This window comes from Choloepus didactylus, chromosome 7 (assembly GCF_015220235.1).
Source record: "Choloepus didactylus isolate mChoDid1 chromosome 7, mChoDid1.pri, whole genome shotgun sequence".
NCBI lineage: Eukaryota > Metazoa > Chordata > Mammalia > Pilosa > Megalonychidae > Choloepus > Choloepus didactylus.
The window spans coordinates 105,672,073-105,693,429 of NC_051313.1; the positions used below are offsets into that span (position 1 = coordinate 105,672,073).

Consider the following 21,357-nt stretch of genomic DNA (forward strand, 5'->3'; position numbering starts at 1 on the left):
GGACTGATTAAACCTCACTTTTTAGTAAGAAAAAGGACCAGTGTTAATAGCCTTTAGTGTCTGTCTCTGGCCTCTTACTTCTTACCCATTCTTTCAGCTCTCCCCAAAACTAGATTTCTAGAAGTGCTGCTATAGTTCGCTCAAGAAGAATCTTGGATACAATATTGGAACCTAAAGGGTAAGTGGAATTTTGTCAATAAGATGCCCATCAAATGCTTTAAAACTTGACAACTGGCATTGCATTGTTTCTCAATTTTCAGATGATTTCTAGTTATTAAAGTCCCTTTTGGGTTGTTACTTCAAAGGAAAAGAAGTGATATGGGGAGGGGAGGCAGGAATTAGCAGAATAGAGTACTAGATTCAAAAACAAAGAACAGGTATCTGTAGCATCAGTAGATAACAACTGCAGGGCAAACTTGTCCACACAGGTCTTTGCTGCTTATTCCAGAACTGGGCCAACTGCACTAAGAATACCTTAAATAAATAATTTTTTTTGTTTTCTTTAGGATTTTAGTTTATTATTCTGGCCACCTCCCTATATTTAAACACCCCTTGAGGACAGAGAATGTATCTTCTAACTCTTAATGTGTTCAGTGCCCAATTCAGTATTCTGTACATAGTAACATCTTAGTGAATGTTTGTTGACAGTGATGATAACACAGATTTAAAAAGGAAAAATAAAGCTCAAAGCCATAAATCTTTGAGGCCCTTATTTTGGGTGGTCTATACAAATAGGCCCACAGACCAGAACTTTTATCTTCTTTTCCTTCTGCCATTTAATGACTAGTGGTGTTCCCTGATAGGAAAGGTAAATGTGATTCATTACCTAACTGGAGCATGTACAACTCATTTATCCTAGGGTATCAGTATCAAAGAATTGTTATGTAATGAATTCAGGTGTAAATAGATGTGTTAACATTGTTGAAGAATTGTAGTTCACTGAATTAAAGAGATTTCTTGAATGTTGTTAACATTTGGAGGCAGTTTGAGGAGAGAACTCTATTTAGTAACAAATGGCCAAATATCCAGAATTTGAATGTGTACTGAGGAGATAATTCAAGGAATCTTATAGTTACAGGCAATGAGGAAAACCCCAGAGAATATCCTCAGAAGTGAAGGAGTTAACTGAGCATGTAAGCTTTACCTTTTGTCCAGTGGACTTGTGGTATGCTGATTAAAGTCTCCAGTAAATGATTGTTAGAGACCTGTCATTGACAGTTGTTGCTAGTTGCTGCATTGCAAAAGCCCATTGGTTCCTCCGAAAGGCTGCGCAGCATCCTCACCCCCTTTACTCATTTTAGATCTCCTTCAGTTTGCCTGCAAAAGGATCTATCAGATCAACAAACATGAATGATGAAGACAATAATGCCGTCTATGACACAGTCCCAAAAGAGAGGATGTATGAGTTTCCCATCCAGCCAAGAGAAAATGAAGATCCCCTTTATGATGATGTCCATGAAGACTCAAGGCCCGAAAACAATCTATATGCCACCGAGCTAAAAGCTGACGAATATGAGTCTATGTCTTTCTCTGTCTCTAGAGGAGAGGAGGACAGCTTGCCCTCCTCCCAACCAGATGCAGGAGACTATGTCCTACCTGATGAGGTGCTTGAGGCCCAGGATCCTCAGCGAGGTGAGCCCCTGGAGGACAGTGGCATCTCGATGGAAGAATTGCATTCGCCAACCCAGACCCAGGAGACCCAGCCAGAGGAGCCCCAGGAGAATGGAAGCAGGGTGAATAAAGACCTGCCTTCACCTTCAAGCTTCTCCATCCAGCACAGCAAGGCCTTCTCCATCAGCGGGGATTCTCCAACGATCTGCTCTAGAGCTAATGGCTTGGAAGAAAATGAAGCCTCTTCCGTGAACCTGGAGATTAACCTCTTTGTGAAGGTAAGGGCTGCCTCTCACAGCCTTGCACATGCAGATGGCATAATTGGTGTTTTGCTTTGCTCCGAGTGACCGGGGACATTTGCATGGTATAATTGTTGGGGATCTCACTTTGTAATATTCATAGGGCTGATTAAATGGGTCCTTCACCCAGGACTTGCCAAAATTATAAGGTTTGGGAAGTGCATTTAAAGTGTGTGTTTAATCATTAACTTCTATATGCCGTGGGCAAAACAACTTTTAAGAGTTAACTTATGAGTGAACAGAAATTGCTGCTCAAATCCTTACGCTTATGGTACATTTTTTTTTGCCTGGTTAAATTTCCTTTATCACATGATATTTAGAAATGAAACTAAGGCTTGTGAGAGAAAAATCAAAACTACAATCAAGTAGTAGAATTTTCTTCTTATGTTTCTAAGGTCACAGAGACTTCAGATAAAATGGTCAATAAATGTTGCCTCTCTCAGAGCTTGCCCTTTCAGTAGTAGTAAGAAAAGTAGTCACTAGTGTTAATGTTTAATACCTGATGATATTTAAACAAAGAACTTTGTATTAGATGATACTGTTATAGAGATTAAGGTTATGAATATTATCAAAATGTAAAAGGCATACCAAGGCCAAACAAATCTTTATTGATAATGATGACAGAACCTTTTCCCACAAGATTCCCCCCTCAGCACACACAATATTCATACTTCCCTATTTTGTATGTGAAGACATAACATTAGTAAACACTGCTATTTCTTGCTAATAAAAACGATTACTCTCTGGATCTACAAAAATCCCAGAACACATTCATTTCTCCCCTTCCTGGCTTCCAATAAAACTTCTAATGAAATACACTGTTCCCTAATTTAATGCATTATTTTTTCTACTTTGTACTTTTCTACAATTGTGTTGTGTGTAAATCATGTCTCCTTTATCCTACTATAAGTTTCTTGAGAAAAGCACCTAGTGTAGTCTTGGCTTGTGCTTTTGCAGTTGATAAACTGCCTGGTACTGAGCTGAATATTTGGAGAAAAAAGGATGCATAGAACTTGATTCTCATTCTCAAGGAAACAACAATATGATGCAAGAGACAGACTTGCACACAACGTAATAAGAGGTGAAACAAAGGAATGAGCAGAGTGATGTGGGAATGCAGAGGAGGGAGCTCTGATGTGTGTAAGAAGGAATCAGGAGCAGTCGAGCAGCCTTCCAGTCTCCATATCCACATCACCATTGTCATAACTGTCAAAACAATGTTTTTCAAGGGAGGAATAGAAGTAATTTTTCTCAAGACAACAGCATCTGTGCAACTTCATGCAACAGGCAAGGTGGATCATCACCATCATCATTATCATCATCATTATCATTGACACATCAAGATGTAATTTGTAAATTTGCCAAAGTGCTGATCTCGCCAGAAATTAGCCCATCACTGGTGTTGAACAAAACAGAAGTGGCATGAAAAGTTGGCATCTCCAGCTAGCAGCAGCAACAGGCAAAACTGCTTAATAGTAACATGTTGATCCTAAATTATTTAAACTCTGTAGTTCTCTTAAGCAAATATTGGATTTAATTAACTCTTGAGGTTTACATTCTTTTTAATATAATTATGTTAACTGAGAGCCATGGAGTATAACTTTGAGCTCATCTACTACTTGTGAACTCCTTTTTAATGACAATCAGCAGCACTCAGGAAGAAGAGCGAATTTTAATCCCTGCCTCCCACTCTCTGACCTCATCCCTGCTGCAGTTCTTTATTCAGTGTTAAATGGACATGGACATATAATATATAAAAATGGGTGAAATGGGGGCTGCTCTTCTTGAAGCAGAAGTTGAGAGTCTGCCTCTGACTTGGCCAGGCTCCCCCCTCCTCCCAGCTCCACGGAGGAGATGCTGAACCCACTGCTCTCGACGGGGTTTGCTCGGTCTTTTCAGCTCATCTTCCTTGGAGGGCTATGGCCAGGCAGACCTGGGTTTTCTTCTCCCAGCTTGCATCTACATCAGTACTCATTTTTGTATTTCCACCTGTTCTAGCCAAGTCTATGAAAGTGCCTGTCACTGTATGTTGAACCAACATTATTGAGACTCAGCCATTCCTGGATGTTGACCAATTACTTAATTAAAATATATCATCCATTTATTCATTCAACAGATAGTCCTTAAGAACCTAGGTATTATGTGCCAGCCACTGGACTTACAGCAATGAAGAAAACAAAGGCTCAGTTGGACATTGCATTCTAGTTAGAGAGACATATAACAGGCAAATAAATATGTATAAAATATGCCTGGTGGTGATAGCACTATAAAGAAACGTAAAACAGGAAAATTAGTACATTAGTTTCCTCATGCTGCTGTAATACATTGCCACAAACTTAGTGACTTATAACAACACAAATCTATTTCTTATAGTTCTGGATGTCAGAAGTTTGAGATGAGTCTTAGGGAGCTAAAATCAAGGTGTTGATAGAACTGGTTCCTTCTGGAGGCTTTACCGGAGAATCTGTTTCCTTGCCTTTACCAGCTTCTAGAGGTTGTCCTCATTCCTTAGCTTTTGGCCCTGCATCACATGACCTCCCCTTTCCCTGCTTCCATTGTCACTTTGCCTTCTTCTCACTCTGACGCCTCCTGTTTCCCTCTCATAGGAAAATGTGATTACATCAGGTCCACCAAGGTAATCCAGGATAATCTCTCCATCTAAGATCTCCAACTTAATCATATCTGCAAAGTTCTTTTTGCCATATAAGATAACATGAACAATTTCCAGGGATTAGGATGTGGAAATATTTGGGGGCCATTATTCAGTCTACCACAAGGAGACAGAAAGTGACAGTGAGTGGGGGAGCAAGGAGGCAGTGTGGCTGGAGTGGATGAGCAAGGGGAGGGGGTGGTAGGAGATGAGGCCAGAGAGGTGGGGTGGCACAGATCATGTTGGGCCTTTTGGGCGATTGGAAGAACTTTAACTTTACTCTGAGTGACCTGGGGAGTCATTGGAGGGATTTGAAAGGATCTAGAATGCCTTTCTGAGAATAGACTGTAGTGGGGCAAGGGTAGAAGCAGGGAGAATGGTTGGGAAGCAATTGTAAAACCTCAGGCAAAAGATGATGGTGGATTGGCCTATTGAGGCAGCTGTAGAGGTGGTGAGAAATAGGGATGAGATTGTTTTGAAGAGACAGCCCAAAGAATTTGCTGATGGTTTTGATGTGGAGAGAAGAGAAAGAAAAGACCCATGATTGATTCTAGGATCTTTGGCCTGAGATGCTTAGTGGAAGGGGATGTCATTTCCATTTCAGCTATGGGTGCTTCTCAGGGAACACGTGATTGAGCAAATGTGCTCATATATCCACTACCTCCCTCCCTCCCTTCCTTCTTTCTTTCTTTCATCAAACATTTATTACATACATATTATATGACAATTACTGGATAAGAGATGGATGTGATATGTCTTAAGTCAGCCTGTCCCATGGGGAAGACAGATAAACATAATTCTTGAAGATAATAGGAGAAAAGAAATTATTGCTTCTTGGTCATTGGCTGGGATTCAGTGAAAAACAGATCTCTACTGAGAAGTGCAGTCCCTGTCTTAAGGCAACTAAGAGGAGTTGTAGGTTCAGAATTTGTCACATAGGATTATCTTACTTGTCTGGCTGCTTCCTGCTGAAACTGAGAAACATATAGGCATTTTCTTAATTGTGCCTGTATGTGCGTGTATGAGAAAGAGAAGGAAAAGGAGGAAGAGGAAAGGGCGAGAGAGAATGAGGGAGGGAGGACAAGAGAGAGAAAGAAGTGTTCTTGTATTTTGTTTAATGCAAAGTAAAAATGTATTTTGATGATGGTTATTGAAAAGGAAAATAGTACAAATGAACACATTTGTCCTGCACATAATTGGTATTTTAGAGCAGGTTTTGAAGTCAAGTTACATGGGTTTGAAGCTTGGCTTAGCAATTTAATTTAAGTTAAATTGCTTAGTTTCTCTCAGCCTCAATTTTCTCATTGGCAAAATGAATGTTATAATGATACCTTCCTTATAGGGTAATTATGAAGATTAAATATGGTGCTGCATGTAAATTGCCAGTGTGGTGTCTGGCATGTAGTAAATGCTCAATAAATTAGCCTAACTTAGTATTTATTGTGATGAATATGAGACATCCATAAAATAGTAGCTTCTATTTTAAGCACAGTGCCTTGTGGTTAGTAGACAGTCAATAAATATTCCATTGGCTGATTCTCACGTGAGCAGTATAATATTGCTGAAAGAACACTTGCCAGGGAATTCTAACAACAGTTTTGCAAATAATTTGCTGTGAAACATCCCGGGACCCAAGATTTCTAATTTCTGAAATGAAATTCCTTCCAGCTTTTAGTCTTTGATTCCAGTGTGGATGGCCCCAGCTCTTTATTAGTGTTTACACGTATGGCACTGCATATTACCAACTTTAGGAGACAGCTAGACAATGACTATAATCTTTAGATCTGGGCATGGTTGGAAGGGAAGGGTGAACATGAAACCTACACTCCTTTCTACCCTCAGCTCACGTGAAGCCTGTCCCTTGATACAAGTCTGCAGTCAGAGTCCATATAGAGCCCGAGTCTGCAGAGAACACAGCAGCTCTGGTTAATGTTCTTCAGACTCATTCTTGTCTGAACTCTTTGTTCCAAAAGAGTGACACTCTATATTTTGCCTTGGTGGTTTTCAAAGCAACCACCAGCAGCAGCATTACCTGAGAGCTTGTTAGAAATGCAAATTCTCAGGCTCCACCCCAGACCTACTGGAGCAGAAACTCAAGGGAATTCTGAAGCCCAATGAAGAGTGAGAAAGTGAGAATATCAACACCTGTGGGAGAGAACAGCAACTGACAGGGATGTGGCCCTGATCAGAAGATAGGAGGATGGTGGTGGGGTTCGACTCGTAACTCCTTTCTACCCACCTCCTCCTGAGGAAATGAAGCTGGATTTGGATGTTAAGCAGTGGCTCAGCAGCTCTACTGCTGAGCTGGGAAGAAAGGACGTTCTGGGCAGAGGAATGAACCTGAGTAAAGATGGAGTGAATATATCCAATATGATCTGTATGACTGGATGGAGAGAAGTTCCATGTGAGGACAGAGCAGATAGTGAGATTGAAGAACTAGGAGTGCAGTCTGGCATGGCAAACTAGGGGTCTGAATTTATCCTGAGGGCAACCAAGAGTAATAGAATGTTTTTTAGCAAAGCAATGTTTGGTGTGACTGATGAGCAAATTAAAAATCATTTCCTAGTGGGCAGAGCAGGACCAAACAGAAATCATATCAAGCTTCATTTGTAAGATTAGCGCAAGCCTGAAGATATAAATATATTATATATAATAAAACTATACATTTTTATAATTATTTATTCATTCAATTGACCATTTGGATATGTCTGAATATTTAGATCCTTGGCTTCATATAGACAGATTTTTGTGGGAAAGCTAGCCTGGTATGATGCTTATTTATATCTTACCTGTATATATGTCTATCTAATTGCTTCATATTTGAGGGGCTATATGAATGCAGCATAAAGTTTTGATTGTTGCTATTTTAGTACCATTTCTGATAAAAAATGTGTTTGTGTGGGTCTGGCTTAGCTTAGCTGGGCCACTCAAAGTTGCATGTTTAGATGTCTGGAAATAGCTGGAGCCCTAAAAGGGTCTTCTTTTTCCACCATTCTCTAACAATAGCCTGCTCTGACATCAGTAATAAAGATACTTCAAACTATGTCCTTAGAAACATTTGTGAGAATATGCAAGTCTGAGCTTGTCCCTTGTGCCCAATTGTCCTTTCATGGAACCAATGAAACATTAAAGAAAAAACGGAACAATGCGCAGGTTCGAACAAAGATTTCTATTCCTGCCATAATTTCTTCTTAATTACGGTGCTAGGAACACAGTCAAGGCCGAACTTTATTCAGACTCCTTTACTGGATGGTCACATGAGCTGATTTGCTTTGTGAATTAATGCCACAAATCACAGAGGTCACGCTATCCTAGCTTTGTGATAAGAAATTTGAAAACCAGTTGAGCCGAGCTCCTTGCCCAAGGCTGTCTCCAAATTGGCAGTGAGCTGGGACTTTGGGTTCTCAATCCAGTGCATGTTCCTTCATGTTTGCAGCCTGGGATGCTAGATGTTCATGAATATGTTACAAGAGGTTCAGGGACATTCTAAAACTCTACGCATAATTTTTTTGTGGGAAATGATTCTCAGAAGATCCATGAGCCCTCAGAAACCTTAAGAATCCCGTGATGCATTTCACCCCCTTGCCTGGGTACTCATATGTCCACGTAAGAAGAAGTGGAATATGCAACGCAACAACCTAACTCCCTTTATTTCCTGTGGAGTCATCTGCTTGCCCTAAGCCTTTCAACATCTGAAGAAACTGTGGGAAGAAGCCCTTGTGAAAGAGTAATTAGAAAGCATTACCCAAATCATCATGAAGGGATTATTCAGCACTGAAAATGAAGGTGATGTAATACTCTGAAATAAATGGACTTGAATTAGATCCATATGGACATTTTTTCCCCAAGGAACTGAGAACTCATTTTCAATTCATCCACAACTAATCTCCTTATCTTGGTGGGCAGTAGCACCAATTTCACAAACTAAAACTTGAGCGATTTAGATTTCTGCTTCTCCTTTACTTCCAACAGCCCAGCCATTTTCACCCCCTAAAATACTCTCTTTCCCTCTCAGCCACCACTGGCCACTGTCATCTGGGCCACAGCCATTCAACTTATCTCTCTGCCTCTAGGCTCATCTTCCTCTCAAGAAGCCCTCACACAACCTCCAGAATAGTCCACAAAAAGTGCCCCTCAGAACGTGCTTCTAACAGGGCAGTGACTCCCACTGCCCCCCCCCCCACCACCAAGAAAGGGCAGGACTGGGAGAATGCATAAAAAGGCCTTCATAATTCATTGGGCATTTAACCAAGACCTCATCATCTTCCACTCCCCACTCACACTTTGCCTCAAAAAACATTGACTTGCCTGTACTTCCCTGCCAAGACTCTGAGGCTTTGCTCAAGCTGTCCCCTTTCAATTCTCTCTCTTCCCAGAACAACCTACTGTCCCTTTAGGTCGTTACCTCCTCAAGGAAGCCTTCCCAGATCCCTCCAGGCAGGTCTTGGCTGATTCTCCTCTGTGCTCTTCCACTGCTCTTACCTTAATGTCATAATTCCCTGTTGATGTCTTTCTCTCTCTCTCTGTAACTGGGAACTCTTGAAGGAGGGTCTACATTTTACCCATTTTCATATATCTGATTCATGGCATACATAGCAAACAATAGTTGAGTGAAGGAAGGATGGAAGGAGAGAATGAGTTTTCCCCAGGGAGCCTCAGGGCAGTGGGGCTGAGTGGTCTGCTGCAGAAATAAGGGTGGTGCTCCAAGCCCCCTATGGAGGAGTGAGTTGAGCTGAAGCGTGGGAGTGAGTTGAGCTGAAACATGGGAATCTCCGGATATGGGCAGCTAATTCTGGGGTTCATCTTTCCCCCTAAAAGCAAGGGGTTCAGTGAGAATTCAGTGGACTATTTGCACCTTCATCTTTTTAGTTCTCAGACATCCACAAGAACGTCCTTCACATTCTTAGCATCATCCTGAAGTCGGGTGGAATGCCAGTATCCTGAGTGTTAAATTTGATTTGTTGCACTCTGAAGGGATGTTCAGTTCAAAAGACCTGAGGATTCACACAGCAGTTGGTGACAGGTGGTTGGATTAAACACTGCAAGGAGCAGCCTGCAGAAGCAATGTTGCCATAGCTAATTCAATGCATCCTGTTCCTAGGCTAGTCTTTGTGTTTTTCCAGTATAATTTACCAGACACTCTTTGGTCAATAGACACAGAAGCCAAAGTAAACGCTGAGTTCAGGAGAAAGTGAGAAATGTCAACACCGAGGTAGAGAACAGCAACTGACTGGGATAGGGCCACCATTAGGGGTGAGGCAGCATTAGACTAATAGGTGAGGGGCCACTTTCTGGACTCCCCATTTTAAAGGGTAACTCAACAGGCTGTCCTTGGGGGCTGGGACCACACCTTCCTTTTCTCTGTAGCTCAGGGTCCTGTGTGGTATTGGGCTTGTCATAGGGTCTCTGTAAATGTTGGTCAAAATAATCTGCCTGAACAGTCACCACAGGGACACTCAGGTTGCCTATACTACCCTAATGAAGTATAGAGGATCACCCCTTGGAACAAAATTGCAAATTAGATACTTAATTCCACTGATTTAAAGCTCGTCCATAGCGGGCAGGATCAAGTCCACCCTTACGTGCAAGGCCTTTGAGGTACTGCCCCTAGCAAACTAACAGCCTCTTCAGTCCCATCTGCAACCATGTCCTGCCTCCTCCACACCCCAGGAACATTGAGGTGCTTGTAACTCGCCACAGATCAGATGCTGCTCTGCTTCATTGGGCTTTGACTATGCTGATCCCTCTGCCAGTGGGAACTTCTCACCTCCTTCATCTTTCTAACTCGTATTCCCTGGGAAGCCATCTCTGAACCTTCAGGCCATTCCAAGTGACGCTTCTTCAGGGCTAACCTTCATGTTGCTGCTTGTCACGTAATGTTAGTTATCTGCTTAATGCATGTCTCCCCAGCTTCTCACTAGACTCAAAGTCCTGTGGAGAAAATGCTCTCCATCCTTGTCTTATTTACCTGTGAATCCCTAGTTAGCATGGAGGTTTGCCCATTGTAGAGGCTCAATAAATATTTGTTAAAGTCAATTAAACTGAACTGGTAATGGGAAGGGTAGTTTAGTTCTCTTTTAAAGGGAAAGCATATTAGCATGTTCTGGGAGATTTGGTCAGCATTCAAGCAAAGACCCATTTATATTTGACTTTAGGGTTGGGTGGTTGGTGAATCCTGGTTGAGAGACCACCTGGTCTAGTGAAAAAAAAGAGAAGGGGAAATTCATCTTTACTGGATGTCCACTTTGAACGAGGCTCTGTGCTAGGTCACCTGCTTTATTCACGTTATCCCTGGAATAGGATTTGCAAGCTAGGTCTCCACCTTAACTCCACGCTGTGTGGCCTTGGGAAGTCATTTGCATCTCTGGGCCTTAGATTTCTCATTTTTAAAAAGAAGGAGTTCAATGTGACGAGACTTAGGGCCCCACTGGTTCTAACTGCTGGGTGTGGAAGCTTCATTCTCCCCTCTCATGGAGGCCCTCTTTCCCTCACACTTTAAATTCATATTATTGTCATATTCTCGGAATATCTTAGGCAACCCTGTTGTTTTTAAAATGAGGGAATGGGGAAATGGTCAGTAGCAAAGAGAGAGAGATGTTCTCACAAAGAAACAGGATTTTGACTCAAATCACATCGAGTAGTAGCAGGTTTTTGGGCTCAGCTGATTTCCTCCTCTTTGAATAGGTTGATTATGTGCACAGTACCTTAAGTTCTCAGGAGATAGGAAAACAGATGTCTCAGCTAATTATTTGCTGACACAACCAAAATGCAGTGTTATTTTCTCAACTTTCAACCTATCATTCAAGCCACTGAGGATTCTAGGAACTCCCTTGGAAAACTCCAGGAAAATGGACTTTAGTACTACCAAAGGTCAATCCTACTCTCAAGCTACTTTCTGATACCCAGGAACCAAGGGTATCAGATTTGCCTATGAATTGTACTGTGTACATGGGAAAATGTGCTGACTGGCAGTTCACACTGCTGAGAGCAGAGCACGTGCTTTAGACCTGAAACCAAGCGTTTTGTTAAATCTGGTGAGGAAACGGGCTTGCGACCATGCTCTACTTTTATGCCTTATAAACTGGGTCCTTCTGCCTCCATTCGTGAGGCTATGGGTCAGCAGAAGGGTCAGGCCCATTAGAAGCTGTCAGTCTCCTGTTGCTGCCAAGGTTTGGTGGGCAACAGTGACATGGTAACCGCTGAAATAAATAGGAGAATGTGTTGTTTACAAAACTACTAATGTTCTGAGGTTTTGATGATAACCGCAAGGTATACATGGAAGGTGGTAATGAATAACTGACATGAGTGCTTTTTTGTTAAATTACAATTACATGTTTGTTTGTTTGTTTTACCTCCACAGAAATTCTTTTATAATATTACTCTGTAACAGCAAGAAAGGACAGAATATGGTGACAGACTTTTTATATTCACAGTAACAACCCCCCATAAATTGGCTTCGTTATTCTAGAACTGCATTTTGCAAAACGATAGATGTTAGTCACATCTGGCTATTTAAGTTTAAATTAACTAAAATGTTTTAAAAATAAAAATTCAGTTTTTCGGTCACACCAAGAACTGGCTACCATACTGGAAAGCACAGATATGGAGCATTCCCACCATCACAGAAAATTCTACTGGACAGTGCTATTCCAGGTTTCCAGGCTCAGATCTGCCCTGAAGATGGATCCACTATGTGGTCACAGGCAATTCATATCCCCATTCTGGGCCTTTATTCCCTTGTCTGAAAATTAAGGGTTCGGGTTCTTGGATTTAACAAGATGGAAGAGCATTCATGTCTACTGAATAAAGAAACCACCAGTGCAAATTGTTCACATTGATAAATAGTACCTCGATGCAATTGGTTAAAAATGATAGCTACTTAAGCAAAGCTCTGCAACTGATAACCAGCCCTTGCAAATCTCAATAAAGCTGTCAATATCTATTGGCCATGCCCAGGCCCATTGAGAGTCCCTCTGTGACAAATGGGATCCATCAAAACTGCAGTAACATTGAGGATAGAAGATGCCACCCCTCCAGCCACCAGGGCCAAATGAAGTATTTATCCTGGGACCATGCCACAGAGATCTGATCCCTCATTAGGCCATGCTTCTTTTCAGAGTCAAAACAATTTATCAAGTTAAAGCAGGGAGGGTTATCAGGAGTGGGGTGGGGAGGGAGTTAGAACTATAGAGAAAATATGAGGGTGAAGGTTGAGCAATTCTGTGGTGAATGTGGTGAGCTTTTATTTCATAATAAAAATTGTATCACTGCACTAGTGAGCTCAGGTCAATATGCCTATAGTCTTCTTCCTATTTATCCCTTTAATTTATCTGAAATCAACAGGTTGATAAATCTTTATGGAGCCTACACTCTGCACCTCACATGCAGAAACTTGGGAGAGAGATAAAAGCAATCTACGATGGGAGCCCTTTCTGTGAGGCTCTGACCAGCTGGTTCAGGAGGAAGGATTAATACTATGAGGCAACCAGAAATTAATGCAGGAGCCCTGGCAGCATCCGGCTCTAAGCCCTGGAGAAGGCTTTCAGAGATGGGAGAGGACTAGGGCATCAAGGAAGGCTTCATGGAAGAGGCAGGCTTTTAAATAAATTCTGAAGGAAATGCAGGCACTGGGGTGGCAAGTTGGATCAGGGAGGAGATTCCAGGCCTCAGCAATCACATTGCCCTTCTCAATCCTATAGCACTGGGGAAGGCAGTTTAGTAAAGCAGAGACCCTAGGGCCTGAGTTTGAATCCTGATCCTACCACTTATTAGCTGGTAAGGAAATTTATTTAACCTCTCACTGGGTTGTTGTGAGGACTAAATGAGTTAAATTGTGTGAAAGTCTTAGGAACAAAATGAGCACCATTCAAATATACTTGGCCCCCTCTTACCCAAATCTCTTTTTTCTCAGGGCTAATTTGTTTTTACTTTTCTTAATGCATAAGAAATAATTGAATCTCTCTCTTTTTTTTTAATAATTCAATTTTATTGAGATATCTTCACATGTCATGCAGTCATACAAAGCATGCAATCAATTGTTCACACTACTACCGTATAGTTGTGTATCCATCACCAAAATTAATTTTTGAACATTTTCATTACCACACACACAAAAGTAATAAGAATAAAAATTAAAGTGAAAAAGAACAATTAAAGTAAAAAAGAACACTGGGAGCTTTTTTTTTTTGCCCCCATTTTTCTACTCATCCATCCATACACTGGACAAAGGGGAGTGTGATCCACATGGCTTTCCCAATCACATTGTCACCCCTCATAAGCTACATTTTTATACAATCATCTTCAAGATTCAGGAGTCCTTGATTGTAGTTTGACAGTTTCAGGTATTTACTGCTAGCTATTCCAATTCATTCAAACCTAAAAAGGGTTATCTATATTGTGTCTAAGAGTGCCCACCAGAGAGACCTCTCGGCTCCTTTTGGAATCTCTCAGCCATTGACACATTTAATTTCATTTCACATCCCCCTTTTGGTCAAGAAGATGTTCTCCATCCCACGATGCTGGGCCCAGATTCCCCCCCCGGGAGTCATATTCCACATTGCCAGGCATATTTACACCTCTGGGTGTCAGATCCCATGTAGGGGGGAGGGCAGTGATTTCATCTGCTGAGTTGGCTTAGCTAGAGAGAGAGGGACATCTGAGCAACAAAGAGGCATTCAAGAGGAGACACTTAGGCACAATTATAAGCAGGCCTAGCTCTCCTTTGCAGCAACAGTCTTCCCAAGGGCAAGTCCCTTGACTGAGGGCTCAGTCCATCAAACCACCAGTCCTCAATGTCTGTGAGCACATCAGGAACCATCGAGGTGGGGAAGCCCAACACAGCTGCATTCTCCACCAGCAATGTTCACATTAGTGGTAGCATATAATAGTTCTCTTTTTGTGCCTGGCTTATTTCACTCAGCATTATGTCTTCAAGGTTCATCCAAGTTGTCATATGTTCACGGCATCATTCCTTCTTACTGCTGCATAGTATTCCATTGTGTGTATATACTGCATTTTATTTATCCTTTCATCTGTTGAAGGACATTTGGGTTGTTTTTCATCTCTTGGCAATTGTGAATAAAGCTGCTATGAACACTGACATGCAGATATCTGTTCATGTAACTGCTTTCAGATCTTCTGGTTATGTACCGAGAAGTGAAATTGCTGGATCAAAGGGTAACTCTATATCTAGTTTTCTAAGGAATTAACAGACTGTTTCTTCCAGAGTGGCCAAACCATTATACAGTCCCACCAACAATGAATAAGAGTTCCAATTTCTCCACATCCTCTCCAGCATTTGTAGTTTTCTGTTTGTTTAATGGCAGCCATTCTAATTGGTGTGAGGTGGTATCTCATTGCAATCTTAATATGCATCTCTCTAATAGCTAGTGAAGCTGAACATTTTTTCATGTGTTTCTTGGCCTTTTGTATTTCCCCTCCAGAGAACTGTCTCTTCATATCTTTTGCCCATTTTATAAGTGGGCTGTCTGTACTATCATCATTGAGTTGTAGGATTTCTTTATACATGCAAGATGTCAATCTTTTGTCAGATACATGGTTTCCAAAAATTTTTTCCCATTGAGTTGGCTACCTCTTCACCTTTTTGACAAATTCCTTTGAGGTATTATAAGAAACTTCTAAGCTTGAGGAGTTCCCTTTTATCTATTTTTTCTTTTGCTACTTGTGCTTTGGGCATAAGGTCTAGGAAGTGACCTAATACAAAGTCTTTTAGATGTCTCCCTACATTATCTTCTAAGAGTGCAATCCCAATATAAAAGACTTTATATTGGGGTCTTTGATCCACTTCGAGTTAATTTTCGTGTAGGGTGTGAGGTAGGGGTCCTCTTTCATTCTTTTGGATATGGCTATCCAACTTTCCCAGCCCCATTTGTTGAAAAGACTGTGATGTCCCAGTTCAGTGGCTTTGGGGGCCTTGTCAAAGATCAGTTGGCCATAGATCTGGGGGTCTATCTCCAAATTCTCAATTTGATTCCATTGATCAGTATATCTATCTTTGTGCCAGTACTATGCTGTTTTGACTACTGTGGCTTTATAGTAAGCTTCAAAGTCAGGGAGTATAAGTCCTCCCACTTCGTCTTTCTTTTTTAGAGTGTTTTTAGCAATTCAAGGCATCTTCTCTTTCCCAATGAATTTGATTACTAGCTTTTCCAAGTCTGCGAAGTAGGTTGTGTTGGAATTTTGATTGGTATTGCACTGCATGTGTAGATGATTTTGGGTAGAATTGACATCTTAATGACATTTAGCCTTCCTATTCATGAACATGGAATATTTTTTCCATCTTTTAAGGTCCCTTTCTATTTCTTTTAGTAGAGTTATATAGTTTTCTTTGTATAGGTCTTTTACATCTTTGGTTAAGTTTATTCCTAGGTACTTGATTTTTTCAGTTGCTATTGAAAATGGTGTCTTTTTCTTGAGCGTCTCTTCACTTCTTTCATTTCTAGCGTATAGAAACATTACTGACTTATGTGCATTAATCTTGTATCCTGCTACTTTGCTAAATTTGTTTATTAGCTCCAGTAGCCATATTGTCAATTTCTCAGGTTTTCCAGATATAAGATCATATCGTTTGCAAATAATGACAGTTTTACTTCTTCCTTACCAATTTGGATGCCTTTTATTTCTTTGTCTTGCCGGATTGCCCTGGCTAGCACTTCTAGCACAATGTTGAATAACAGTGGTGATAGTGGGCATCCTTGTCTCATTCCTGATCTTAGAGGGAAGCCTTTTAGCCTCTCATCATTGAGTACTATGCTGGATGTGGGTTTTTCATATATGCTCTTTATCATATTGAGGAAGTTTCCTTCAATTTCTACCTTTTGAAGTGTTTTTATCAAAAACCAATGTTGGATTTTATCAAATGCTTTTTCAGCATCTATTGAGATGATCATTTGATTTTTCCCTTTTGATTTGTTAATGTGTTATAATACATTGATTTTCTTATGTTGAATCATCCTTGCTTGCCTGGAATGAACTCCACTTGGTCATGGTGTATGATTTTTTTAAATGTGTCTTTGGATTCGATTTGCAAGTATTTTGTTGAGTATTGCAAGTATTGGCCTCTAGGTTTCCTTTTTTATGGCATCTTTACCTGGTTTTGGTATTAGATTGATGTTAGCTTCATAAAATGTGTTAGGTAGTGTTCCATTTTCTTTGATGTTTTGAAAGAGTTTAAGAAAGATTGGTGTCAGTTCTTTTTGAAAAGTTTGGTAGAATTCCCCTGTGAAGCCATCTGGCCCTGGGCATTTATTTGTGGGAAGCTTTTTGGTAACTGATTGGATCTCTTCTCTTGTGATTGGTTGGTTGAGGTCTTCTGTTTCTTCTCTGGTCAGTCTAGGTTGCTCATATGTTTCCAGGAAATTGACCATTTCCTCTACATTATCCAGTTTGTTGGCATACAGTTGTTCATAGTATCCTCTTATAATTTTTTTAATTTCTTCAGGATCCACAGTAATATCAACTTTCTCATTCATTATTTTGTTTATATGGGTCTTCTCTCTTTTTGATTTTGTCAGTCTAGCTAGGGGCTTGTCAATCTTGTTGATCTTCTCAAAGAACCAACTCTTGGTGTTATTTATTCTCTCTATTGTTTTTTTTGTTCCTGATGTCTTTTATTTCTGCTTTAATCCTTGTCATTTCTTTTCTTCTACTTGGTCTAGGATTAGTTTGCTGTTCATTTTCTAGCTTCTTCAGTTGCTCCATTATTTCTGTGATTTTAGCTCTTTCTTCTTTTTTGATGTATGCATTTAGTGCTATAAACTTCCCCCTCCATCCTGCTTTTGCTGCATCCCATAGGTTTTTGATATGTTGTGTTCTCATTTTCATTCATTTCTATATATTTAGCAATTTCTCTTGCTATTTCTTCTTTAACCCACTGATTGTTTAGGAATGTGTTGTTTAACCTCCAGGTATTCGTGAATTTTCTAAGTCTCTGGTGGTTATTGACTTCTAAATGTATTCCCTTGTGGTCAGAGAAGGCGCTTTGAATAATTTCAATTTTTTTTAAATTTACTGAGGTTTGTTTTATGTCCCAGCATATGGTCTCTTCTGGAGAAAGTTCTGTGAGCACTAGAGAAGAATGTGTATCCTGGTGATTTGGGATGTAATGTTCTATATGTGTCTGTTAATCCAATTCATTGATCAGATTGTTTAGGTTTTCAATTTCCTTATTGGTCTTTTGTCCGGTTGATCTATCTATAGGAGAGAGTGATGTGTTGAAGTCTCCCACAGTTATTGTGGAAACATCAATTGCTTCCTTTAGTTTTGCCAGTGTTTGTCTCATATATTTTGTAGTACCATGATTGGGTGCATAAACATTTATGATTGTTATTTCTTCTTGTTGAATTGCTCCTTTTATTAGTATGTAGTGGCCTTCTTTGTCTCTCATAACATCCTTGCATTTAAAGTCTATTTTATCGGAGATTAATATTGCTACTCCTGCTTTCTTTTGGCTGTAGCTTGCAAGAAATATGTTTTTCCATCCTTTCACTTTCAATTTCTTTGTGTCCCTGTGTCTAAGATGAGTCTCTGTATTCAACATATTGACAGTTCATATTTTTTGCTCCATTCTGCTAATCTATATCTTTTAATTGAGGAGTTTAATGCATTTACATTCAACGTTATTACTGTGAAGGCATTTCTTGAATCAGCCATCCTACCCTTTGGTTTATGTTTCTCAGATATAAATTTTCCCTCTCTCTCTTATTGTCCTTTAATGAACCAATATTGAGTCTCTTTAGTACTGAACCTTTCCCCAGCTCGCGCTCTCCTTTCTTTGTTTCTCTGTCAGTAGGGCAAGTGTTTTATTAGCAAAATCTCTCAGCATTTGTCTGTGAAAAATTTAAGCTCTCCCTCAAATTTGAAGGAGATCTTTGCTGGATAAATAATTCTTGGTTGGAAATTTTTCTCTCTTAGAATTTTAAGTATGTTGTGACACTGCCTTCTCGCCTCCATGGTGGCAGCTAAGTAGTCACTAATTAGTCTTATGCCGTTTCCTTTGTATGTGGTGAATTGCTTTTCTCTTGCTGCTTTCAGAACTTGTTCCTTCTCTTCAGTGTTTGACAGTGTGATCAGAATATGTCTTGGAGGGGGTTTATTTGGATTTATTCTATTTGGAGTTCACCAGGCATTTATGCTTTGTATATTTATGTTGTGTAGAAGGTTTGGGAAGTTTTCCCCAACAATTTCTTTGAATACTCTTTCTAGACCTTTACCCTTCTCTTCCCCTTCTGGGACACCAATGAGTTTTATGTTTAAATGTTTTATTTTATCTATAATATCCCTGAGGTCCATTTCAATTTTTTCAATTTTTTTCCCCCATTCTTTCTTTTGTTGTTTCATTTTCCATTTTGTCCTCCTCCAGGTTGCTGATTCATTGTTCAGCTTCCTCTAGCCTTGTACTATGAGTATCCAGAATCTTTTTAATTTGATCAACAGTTTCTTTTATTTCCATAAGATCATCTACTTTTTTATTTACTCTTGCAATTTCTTCTTTATGCTCTTCTAGGGTCTTCTTCATATCCTTTATAACCTGTGCCATGCTCTCATTGTTTGTCTTTAGTTCTTTAATTGCTCCAAGTACTGCATCTCTCTGATCTTTTGATTTGGGTGTTTGGGTTTGGGTTATCCATATCATCTGTTTTTTTCATATGCTTTAAAATTTTCTGTTGTTTTAGCCTCTTGGCATGTGCTTAACTTAACAGGGTTATTTTAGGATATGTAGGCTAATTCAAAGACTAATCTCTAATTTGTCAGATCTACAGCTTGGTGTCATACACTTTCTCTAATTAACCAGCAGGTGGTGTCCACGAGCCACCTATTCCCTTCAAGCCAGTTCTCCCCAACTTTGTCTTTGTGGTGTATGGGGGTCTGATTCTTGTGGGGCCCAATTGGTGCATGAAGTTTGGGTGTGTTGTTGGTGCTGTCTGCCCTGAATGTGGGACATGTGTCTGAGTGGTTAGGGAGGGAGGGCAGCTTTAATAATCAAACCTCCCAGGTGTTCCTGGAGATTTAAGGCTGTTGCAAGAGTCTAAACCTTCATTTCGGTCTCGCCACAGATTGTCTCTGCTGCTGACCCACAAGTCCTTGGTATTGGTGTATGGTCCCTGGGATTTCCAAGTGGATCCCTTTTCCAAGCCATGCCCTCCTAGGGCATCTGCTGAGGGAAGGCTCTGCTACGTCACAAGTGTGCGCCGTCCCTCAAGGGAAGTTCTGGGCTGCTGGCCATGTAGGGACATTCCCAGCCTGCTGTAAGGATGGCTGTATGGGGTGTGTTAATTTCCCCCTTTTTGCGGAGCTCTGCCTTCCTAGCTCTGGGACAATTCAGCTGTGGGTGCGTGAAAGTCTATTGTCCATGTGCCCGACATTGTGGTGTGTGTGCGTGTTGCTGGAAATACTTCCTGTCACACTGGGTTTTTTGGCGCAGCTCTCAGCTGTGGCGCTGGTGCCAGGAAAGAGCATTCCCAGCCCGCTGGGAAGATGGCTGCAAGGGGTGTGGTTATTTTCCCCTTTTGGCTCACCCCTGCCTTCCTCTCTCAGAGACAATTAGCAGCGGGTGCATGAAAGGCTATCGTCCATGCCAGATATTGAGATGTACCCACAGCCCGTTCCTGCCACGCTTCATTGTGCAGTTCTCACTGCCGTATCCATAGCTGCTTTTGGTTTTTTTAAAAAAGAACTAGTCCAACTCCAAACGCCAACCCACGGTTTCCCCACACCACAGTGTGGCTGCCGGATATTCAGTAGGCTCACTCATTTGTTTCAGAATGCAGACTCCTGGTTTCACCAAGTACACGGTCCCTGTGGATTTAGCAGACCTTGTCCAGCTGGTGCATCACTGGAATTGGTGTTCTGGGTCACTTTCTGGCTCTTATCTAGTATTTTTCATGGAGATGTTTTTTTGCCCTGTCTCTCCTAACTGCCATCTTCTGGAAGTGGTCATCTCATCTTTTGATAACAGCCAAAATAACCTGTATTTACTTGATCTTTCCCTGATTCAGTCAGTCAGGTTTTCCTGATTTTTAATTTTTGCAATAGATAAATATATCTTCTTTTGGTCAAACTAGCCCACAGAATTGTCCTGGCGAATGTCTCAGCTCTTATCACAATACCCGTGTCATCAGAGCCCTGGATGGGATCTACTTAAATGACCAAATCTGAGACTGGAAGAGACTTAATATGTTTCCCAGGGTGATACTTAATTATCTAGGAGGAACCATTTGGCTTGGGATCTCATTGTTTTGATCTCTTCCCTATTGGACTTCAAGCTCCTAGAGGGCAAAGGCTGGGTCTCGTTCATCCTTGTACTACCAGCAGCACCTTGAAAAGTGCAGGCCACCTCATAGTTGGTCCATCACTCCTGAAGTAAACTGCCTTCCCTTTGTAAAATGGTCCTGGTAATACTTGATACTCACTGGCTTCTAGAGAGCAACATCATTCAATTCCTTTCAATTCCACTGATGTTTAGTGAGTGTCCTCTCTGTGCCTGGTTTAGCACCAGATGTTGGGGATCCAGTGGTGAACAAGTGAGGCACAGTTCCTGCTGCCATGGAGTTAACATTACAGCAATTATTTCCTTGGTCCTAAGAGAAATATACTCCAGAAAAAGCAAAGAATGCTAGTGAAGCACTGCCCTGTCCTTGCAATCTTAGGATAGTGCACCGTCTGCAGAAACATTTGACTGGCAAGAAAGGTTTCCATTCCCAGGTGTGGCCTGTAATGAAGCTGGAGGGTCTGTTGACTAGGATGTGATGGATGGTGAGGTGATTCCACAGTTTTACA

General features: G+C 40.9%; 1 protein-coding gene across 1 annotated transcript in view; it reads left to right on the top strand.

Moving 5' to 3' along the window:
- The first annotated feature begins 1,269 nt into the window (after positions 1-1,269).
- The window catches only part of CLIC5 (chloride intracellular channel 5), a 183,535-nt gene continuing 163,447 nt past the window's right edge, over positions 1,270-21,357 (top strand). Inside the window, exon 1 of the mRNA XM_037842311.1 lies at positions 1,270-1,889. Coding sequence (XP_037698239.1) covers positions 1,347-1,889 — 543 coding nt within the window. The 5' untranslated portion in view covers positions 1,270-1,346. The remainder of the gene's footprint in view (positions 1,890-21,357) is intronic.